The following is a 9318-nucleotide window of genomic DNA, read 5'->3' as shown; positions in this document are numbered from 1 at the left end:
ATAGATCAATAAAGGTATATATATGAATTTGAATCATACTTATAGTTAATTTACAAAGGCTTGTGCACTACCGTACACACACATAGTACTGGAATACCCCCTACTTGTGAAGTGTTAGTTTACTGAGATGTAATTAGTGCTATACAAAAATCAGAATGCTGTTGTTTTCACTAATCATACTCAAAGTGGAAAGTGTGCCTCATAGCATGTTGGCAAAGGGCAGCAGAAGAGGCTAATCAAGCCTCAGTTAAAACCACTGCAATTTTAGCTGTTAATGTTTTTGCATGCAAGTTAATTTACAATAATATGTCTTGTAAATTTCTACAGTAGATCATCAGGCGTACAATACAAAATGTCCTACCAAATGGTGCGGACAAAAGATGAGTTAAAGGCAGATGGAAGCTTATTATTTATATATATATATAACACTGCTGTCTAGATGAAGACTAAAGGCAGGACAGCACAGCTGGGATATAATATCTTTATTATTGTCCATTCGCACAAGCATACAGATCATATCCAAGGTCCGTTGTCATTCCACCTGGAAGAAGCTGGATACACAGGGTGACTGACCCTTGAGTAAAAACTTTGGTCTGGCTCACACTAGTGAATGTAACACAACACGTAACTATACACAATGTCATGCTTAGCGACTGGCCATTTGGAAGGTGCACCGCAGTAGTAAACCTTCGATGATAGTTGAGTTCACGACACAACACACCACGAGATGAGTGGCTAATGATACACATTTCCCCAAGAGTACTACCCCTGGGATCAGGAATAAGGGGTTTCCATGTCAGTGTTTTTCCATTCAGAAATTCATTTTTTTCACAGCCCAACTATAAATCGCAGCTTACAGATTCAAACATTCAAAGTATTATTACACCAACAAATCCTAAAGTAATAATAAACAATCCTGAAGTAATAAAATCACAAGTATGTATGGAAAAAAAAATAAATCAGTAACTCTGATTAGATACAAATGTTTAACAGTCTACACTTGGTGCATATCATTGCCCTTCATCAAGAACAGCCTCTCCCCATGGTGATAAAACGGAAACAAAAATAAATTTTTTGTGGTTATATTAAAAACAATCATGATATTGATTGGATTCTTAACTTCTACTCCGACGAATACAAATTAAGATATTGGTACATTCTTAAAATCCACACACACCATGATAATCTTTTGTACAACAAACTGAAATACTCAAATAATTTGTTTAAATACATAATAAACTAGGTTTAAAAAAAAAAAAACAAGCTGCATCTGACTAAGAAACAATAATTGTACAAAACATGCAGTGCTTCTTGTCAATACTAACATCAGTTTCAATACAATATACCGCTCTGAAATCCCCCCCAGGACAGATTCCAGCATAAAAGGTATGCAGCAATCCTCTAGGCAGAGGTGAGGGCGAGAGGATTTACATTCTGACTATATTCAGACAACGCTCGTAACCAAAGCTAAGATAGTACTCTTGACAGTATAGCAGTGAGCAGTGGAATATTCAAAATCATCAGCCCCCCTCTCCAGATGCTATACACAGTGAGGTGAGTGAAAGAGTGTGTGTGTGTTTGTGTGCGTGTCTGGGTGTATGTATGCATGCGTGATGGATTTGACCCTCCATGCCGCATTTCTACCCCCGGGTTTCTTTCATTTCAGATCCCCTTCATCACCCTGGATGGTCTTTTTGATGCGCAGCAGGAGGGTTGTGTGCCACTGGTCCAGACGTGAGATTGAGTCAAACTCCTTTACCTGCAGGCAGACAGGAAGCACAGACATGAGCTTTTTTTTTTTCCCCAGTTATGATTACAATGAGATGGTTCTGCTCCTTCAGTTTAATTTATTACAGATTCCTCTTTTCTTTTTCCTGATGTACTTGTTAATTACAAAATGTATGCTTCAGTAAAGTGCATTTGCTGCCATCAGTATTGCTTGTGTGCAAAATTACACTTTAGCCACGCTAGAGTGGTGTGGCTCCACAGATAACAATGTTGATCAGTTGGTTGCTTTTGAGTTGAGACTGAAATATCTCGACAACAACTGGATGGACTGTAATGATGTTTTGTACAGACATTCATGGTTATCAGAGGATAAATCTTAATGACTTTGATGATTTCCTGACCTCTCCTCTGGCTCCACCATGACATTGCTATTTGTGGTTTTTAAATGAGATGTTACGATAGCTGTACAATAATGCATCCGATAATTGTCACAACAGCTATTAGATTGCAATTAAATTTGGTACACACATTCTTGCACCTCCTCAGGATGAAAACTGTAATAACTTTGGTGATCCTAACTTTTCCTGTAGCTTCATCATCATTTAGTTTATGACAAAATACCTGCAGAACTAATGACATTCCAATCAGCCTCAGCTGTGCTCTGTTATTTATGCTAATAACCAAATATTAGCATGCTAACAGCTCAACTAAGATGGTGAGCATGGTCTACATTATACCTGTTAAACATCAGCATGTTAGCATTGCACTGTGAGCATGCTGACTTTAGCCTTCATTGTGCTGTACAGTCCCTCTCTAACTGTATATAGTTACTAATCGGTATTGCAGTGACGCGCTCCATCAGGCTGTACTAGTTTCACATAAACACACAACCCTGGAGGACTGAATGGATACCTGGGATCCAGCCTTCAACTGTCTTGAACACTCAAGGGATCCAACAAAACTACAAGAGCTGAAGCTGTGGGATTCCTGTGCTCACCAAAAAGCTTATTCTAAAACTTTCATAGAGTATACAAGAGACTTACTGCCTCTGTGAAAGCCTCGCTGTTCTGTTCCTCATGAGCCTCAAGAAGTTTCTGTTAAAAAAAAAGAAAAAAAAAAGGTGGGTTATGAATAGATTAGGGAGAGGAAAGTGCGCCATCGTATTCCTCAGAGTTCTTAGCATTGAGCTACCTTCAACAGCTTGCATTCTCGAGAGTCTGAAAAAGCCGGGAACATCTCCTCATATTTTTCAACAGCAATCTGTGGAGACACAGCAGGTTGAAATTCTATCACAACTCCCCGCCCGAAATCCTGAGATTGAACCCCAAAGATATAAACTTGCCTTAGCATTGAGCTCATCAACAATGAAATGACAAAGAGAGGCTTTGAAGAAATACTCTTTGGCGCTGTATTTCAGCAACGGGTTGTCCATCGTGTTGGCTCCAACCTAGATGCATCCATATCACACAAAATGTAAAACAAAAGTCAAAATAACCGAGTCGGTGTCGATTCAGAAAGTACAAGCATGATACAGAAAAATATGAAGTAGATCCAGTACACACCTGCTCGTAGATCTCAATTGCCTTCTGGTACTGCTCTAACTGAGCACAGTAAGCCCCCACCTTCAGCAGACACTTGTTGGCAGAACTGAGGAAAAGTGAACAAGACAAAAGTAAGCAACACATTCGATATAACCGGAAATATAAATGCTGTTTATATATTTTAGGGGTATGTGAAATCAATTGATACACTACTTCTAGAGTTTAAAGTGTGTAGCTGAATACTGAATAACATTAGATAATGAAATGTTGAATCAAGAGTGGAGCTTTGATAGAGGAGCCGATTTTTTTGGCTGCTTAACAGGCAAGGCAAATAAATCTAAGTTCATGCTGAAATAAGTGTTAATGTGTCGACATCTTTTGTCTTTTTGAGAAATTCAATGAATATTCAAGTTACATGACTAACAAGCTCTCTCACATTCTTTTTTTTTTGGAAAATCTGTTAAGTGTTGTCTTACTTGGCATATCAGAAAACCTATGCAACTGTGCAGATAAGCCAGATAACCACTGATATTTTAACATGTCATAGTAGGAAAAGCACAGGTATAATTAATAACATCATTAATGTGGGCTGAATTGCATATGCTTATTCGTGTCATTAATGACACATGTGCTTTCCCTGCTATGACAAGTCAAAATATTTATTATTATCAACAAGACCAAATTTTATTCTGTACGAACCATAAGCAGGTTGGCATAAAAGCTACCTTCCTATTTATTTGTTGGAATTGTTCATTGAAATATTTATTCTGTACAACAAAATTCTAGTGACAAGTTTCATCAAATGAATATCACAGCGTACTACAATTAAAAAATGTATGATGTAAAATGAAACACACTAGAAATCATAGACTTGGAACAAAAACTGAATTAATTCCTTATAATATCCTCATATGACATCACTAATAAATTCTCAACGCTTGGCATAAAGTCATTATTCAGTACTCTCTCACAGCTTTTTTTTTAAACATCAATCCTTTACTTTATGCATCAGGGATGCAAAATAATTTAGGAAATTAAAGTCATTTGTTGCTTTGATTTCTTACATGTGAATAAAGCCAGATTTTTGTGCTAAAAAAAATAAGCTACAGTATTTTCTTTTAGTGGAAGAAGCAAGTACCTGTTTGATTCTTCTCCTTTGTAGTAGTCTGCTGCTTGTTCATAATGTGCAATAGCCTTTACAGAAAGGAAAACAACAAATACTGTAAAAGTATGTTCCTAAAAACAGATATGCCTAATAACTGTAGAATTAATCATTACTGGTCATATTACCAGACTAAAACTCTTCAACTTATACACTGAACACACACACACACACCTTTTCGATATCCACCAGCTCAGACTCATAGATCTCTGCGATACTGATGTGGTGTTTGGCTGCGATGGTGAATCTTCCCTGGAGAGGAGGAGAGAAGAAATCATTACTAACCGGATCTATCCGCAGACGCCTCCCAGGTCAATGAAAGTGCTGTGTTACAGTCAGAGAGGCGAGGTCAAGTACAAGCCTGTGGCTTCACATCTACAAGGTTTTAGCTTTTGAAATTAATCCTCACTAAAGGGAATAACAAGTAGGCAATACGATCAAGGTATCAGTGTTAAATAAACAAACTTTTGTGCTATGAATATATTGATATGAGCTCAACAATAAGAGCAGAGACTGAAGGGAAAAGCAGAAAGAGATTTTCAGTAATAAAGATGATGTGATTTCCAGATCTAATGAGACAAAGGAAGCAGCAAGTTCAGTTGCTTTTGATTTACTACATCTGGATACATGCTACAAACCGGTCTTGGTTAGAGAGTTAATAAAGGTTACAAAAGGCACAACTGGACATTTCTCAGCCACAAAGATAAAAATGATAACTCCAGATTGACTGTTTTGGATCAGAGCACAGACGCGTACTTTCTATATGCATCTTACCATGTCTGTATATATATCGATGGCAGCATTTAAACACTTGATTGCCTCTTTTGGCAGCATTAAGGGAAGAGGAAGGAACAGTTAGACATCTGAATTGTTAGTTTGGTTAAAATCTGTTAGACCCATACAACAAGGTGAATTGAGCTGAGAAACACAATCAAATAGGACGTTTTTTTGGCTGACGTCAGATGTGACTGGTAAAATATAAAACAAATCCACAAGCAAAACAGCCCTCTACTTTCTACAAACTAAATACCTGATAACTACCATCCCCCAGACCAACGGCTACGTCTATGCTTAAGAGAATATTAAATTAAGCCACAAATCAACTACTGGTAAATGCCATGCAATGCAGATACTTGACTCTTGACTCATTTCCTGACAGATGACATGTCCCACCTGTAAAGCCTCATTTCCACATTCCTGTAACTATCCAACTTTACTGAACAGAGTATTCATAAAAACACTCACAAAATTATAGGTGTTGTAATCATGATTATGACTGCAATAACTGGAATATACAGAATATACATGTCGAGTTAAAAAGGTTGGGAAGTAACAGGCAGTCTCACCATTAGGATCGGACTTCTTGTAAGCATTTCCTGCATCAATGAAACTGGTTGCACAGTCGTGTTTGTTCTGCAGCTGCATATGGAGACGTGCAGCCTTGCAAAATGCATTTCCAGCAGCTGAAGACGAAGGAGAAAAAAAAAAAAAGAAGAGAGAAGAACAGAAACTTTCATGCATACACTCTTAATTTATGCACATGATTCAACCTTTTTACTTGTGGCTACATGTTGCAGTTATAGTGCCAGGAAAAAAAAATCCTACAGCCTCTCAAATGTGTTGAAAATATAATATATTTTTTTAGCATAGAAGAAAACAGCCTATCGCACCACTCCAGTTCTTGGCCATCTTGAACATGTTGGCTGCTCTGCAGTACATGTCACATGCCTCTTCCACTTTGTGATGTCCCCTAGATAAAGAAAGAAAGGAAAAAAACAGCTGACCACAAATTGAATATAGTACAAATTTTCCAAAAGTCTCCACAGGAGACTGAGGTTACAGTGGTAAGATTTTCTAGTCTGGCCTACGTATTGTAGTTATGCCCATGATGAATGATGCCTAGGTGGTATCAAAAGGTGATGAAATGTATAAAGTGCTAAGCTGCAGCGTTTCTCAGGGAGATGCAAAGCTCAGATTGGTGGACTACCCCTGCGCAGGCTCTATAGATCTCAGTCCCTCCATGACAATAAGTGGACCCCTGGGAGCTCCCTGTAGTTGTAATAATACTCAGGCCATTCAATCATGGCAGGGGATTACATCACTGCTTGGTCAGCCACAGAATTACCAGTATAAAGCCTGCCAAGAATGATCACGCACCAGAATAGTGCTGAATAGTAACATGTGGGGGTCATCTTGGCCAGCGCTTTGGAAAAAAACTGAGTCACAAAGGCCAATTTGCTGTTATTTTGTATTTTAGGCCTTGTTCTGTCTCTACTACATAATAAAAATATGCAAATAAAAGATGACATGCATGAACCAGATTTTAACAACACCATAGTAATGATCTCCCCAAGGTCACATATAAAGGCTTGGATAGGATTTGAAGAGTTTATAATCTTTGTAATGACAACCATCTGGAAGAGGAGCTTCCCATTTTCTTTGAATGTAAGAATGAATGAATAATGAATAATAGGGATATGTTATGTTGAAGTTAATTTTGTTATTAACAGTCAGACAAGCCAAAGGTTAAGTGTAGATTTGGGTGCCTTCTAGAGTTTATGTTTTCCCTTCGTTTCAGTCATTTTTGTTGCCACTGTCATTACTTAACTGCATATGTTTGCACTCCATACCATGTAATCACAGTCTCCTCTCCAGTCAATCTGAAAAATCAGGAACCTCAATCTGATAAAAAAAGACTACGAGGAACTGAATGACCACCTGAAACCTTCAGCCTGCATCCTATGACAGCATCTGCATCATGCAGGATTGCCTTATCCTTTAAGAAGCCTTGCTTCATGTATTTTGGTGGGTTATCTCAAATGTTAATGTTCACTGATGGAAAAAAAACATTAATACTGATTACATTATATACATTTTATAAATACAGCTGTGTTAAAAGGATTCTGACTTTAAAACAGAAGACGTTGTGTTTGGTTTCACTGTGAGGAGGGCGTACTATGAAGAAATCCCCTTACAGAGGTTAAGACAACATACTGTGACAAAGGGTGGTGGACATATGCATGCTGACATTATGCGGATGCTGGGTAAAAACTATAGGAGTGGTTGCAACCAAAGCCAAAGCAGATATTTCAGCATGCTAACAATGACAGTGTACTGCGTAGCTTCCTTGGCTAATGCTGTGTCCAGGAGGGAGTCGTGATCTGCTGTCTTGTTTACAATGATAACAGCTAACTTAGCTAAACTGATTTGCAGGAATTGTTAAAAAATGGATGTCATGCGTTGCTCCTTCCTGGTTTTAATATCTAACTGGATTTGCACAGTGTCTTGCTAGTTAAACACATATAATTTAATATATATGTCTATGTAGAAACAGGCTGCGTGCCAACTTTGACAGTTAACGCTTTCTAGCTGTCTGTTCTTTGGTGCAGTGCTGTCTTACCCTCCAAACATCCCTCCCAAAAAAGAGCCCGAGGACTTGACTTTTTTGTCAGCGTCGGCCATTAGCTGAATTGCTTCCTTCTCCTTCCCGCTGTTGTCCATTTTTGTGGCTGTATGTAGAAGAAAGTTATGGTGAAAGCAGAAAATACCCGCAGAGGACTCAGCTGTGTACAGTGAGGATTACAGTCGATGGGTTTATTCAGCGTAGGCGTGCACCAGTTAACGGCTTAGGCGAGTACGCGTGTCATCGCGGGAGTTGGAGTGCTTTTCGAGACGAACACAATTGCGTCAGAGCAGAAGAGAACTACAACTCCCAGGGAAACGTGATGCTATTTTTTTTATAACCCATGTTACGTAATATTTTATGGCAATTCGCAAGCATATATTTCAGGTTCAGTTTAATATCTATCCTTATTTTTTTTACACAGTGTCAAATCAATCGTTTTTACTTCTCTGCAATGTCCTATTGTCTGAAAAATACCAAATAAGCAGCATAATCAGTGCACGTTGCTTTTCTGTGCAACAGAGGGCGCTATAACATTACATCTGATTCAGAAACACAATAATTATACATCTATCACCTCGCAGGGGTCCCAATTAATTAATTTGTAAGCCAGACCACCCTTAAGTACGTCAGTATTCGTTTGTTTTAATTTATCTTTGGATTTATTTCAGCCATGTTTTTTAGGTCGACACAAGTTGTAAGTACACCTCACATTACTTTTCACATCACACTAAGCATAGTGGAAAGTAACTAAGTACATTTACTCATGTACAGTTTTGAGGTACTTGTACTTTACTTGAGTATTTCCATTTTATGCTACTTTATACTTCCACTCCACCATATTTCAGAGGGAAATATTTTACTTTCTACTCCACTACATTCATTTGACAGCTTTAGTTACTTTTCACATGAAGATTTGACACAGATAATATAACAAGCTTTTAAAATACAACACATTGTTAGAGATTAAACCAGTGGTTTCCAACCTTTTGGGCTTTTGACGTCTTATAAAAAGCAGCATGTAGTCTGGGTCACATTTCAGATGTCCGTGAGTTGATAACAGCTCCACCAAATAGCGATTTCCCTCTAAACTTCTCACATGGTTTCATTTCAATAAATGTTCAAATGATCCAATATTTCACCAAAAATCAAAGATTAGAGAAAAAGTCCAAAAACTGAAAACAGATTTGTGTATCAGAACTTTGTTTTTTCTTCTTTCCTCTCCCATTAATCAACTCACATAGTGGGAAAAACACAGTGTGTCACCAGTAAGATAAATGACACTTTAAGTTATTTTAATCTCTGCAACTTTATACGTTTTAGAGGGAAATATTGTACTTTTTTTTTACTGCATTACATTCATTTTACAGTTATACTTACTAGTCACTTTGCAGAATAACTTCACATTTTACATACAAATCATTGATTTGAATAATAAAACAAATATCACATTCTACATGAGTATCTTTGGTTTTGATCGTTTC

The 9318-nt window shown here is 37.7% G+C and overlaps 1 protein-coding gene across 2 annotated transcripts; it reads right to left on the bottom strand.

The window, feature by feature from the left end:
• Window positions 1–467: 467 nt before the first annotated feature.
• On the bottom strand, window positions 468–8070 carry napbb (N-ethylmaleimide-sensitive factor attachment protein, beta b). 2 transcript variants are annotated; one of them, XM_044329673.1, is made up of 11 exons: window positions 7832–8070; window positions 6102–6181; window positions 5778–5894; window positions 5206–5252; window positions 4606–4683; window positions 4408–4463; window positions 3291–3375; window positions 3071–3175; window positions 2920–2988; window positions 2772–2822; window positions 468–1759 (listed from the first exon to the last, which is right to left on the bottom strand). In XM_044329673.1, exons 1-11 carry the CDS (start codon window positions 7930–7932, stop codon window positions 1658–1660), a joined length of 891 nt encoding a protein of 296 aa, XP_044185608.1. In that variant the 5' UTR covers window positions 7933–8070; the 3' UTR covers window positions 468–1657. The 2 variants fall into 2 exon arrangements, with proteins under 2 accessions (XP_044185608.1, XP_044185609.1); XM_044329674.1 differs by lacking the exon at window positions 5206–5252 and having other exon boundaries at window positions 7832–7850.
• Window positions 8071–9318: the final 1248 nt, after the last annotated feature.

The sequence above is a fragment of the Thunnus albacares genome, chromosome 16, assembly GCF_914725855.1.
Source record: "Thunnus albacares chromosome 16, fThuAlb1.1, whole genome shotgun sequence".
In the NCBI taxonomy this organism is placed as follows: Eukaryota; Metazoa; Chordata; class Actinopteri; order Scombriformes; family Scombridae; genus Thunnus; species Thunnus albacares.
Note: the sequence above shows the minus strand (reverse complement) of the source record. Positions and strands in the feature narration are given on the sequence as shown.

Bases quoted from the DNA above. Each gene is read 5' to 3' on its own strand.
- napbb (XM_044329673.1), bottom strand. From the start codon at position 7,932: ATGGACAACAGCGGGAAGGAGAAGGAAGCAATTCAGCTAATGGCCGAC. The intron at 5,895-6,101 runs GTGCGATAGGCT...CTTCGTCTTCAG, and splicing joins GATGGCCAAGAACTGGAGTG to CTGCTGGAAATGCATTTTGC. The intron at 5,253-5,777 runs GTGAGACTGCCT...TGCTGCCAAAAG, and splicing joins CAAGAAGTCCGATCCTAATG to AGGCAATCAAGTGTTTAAAT.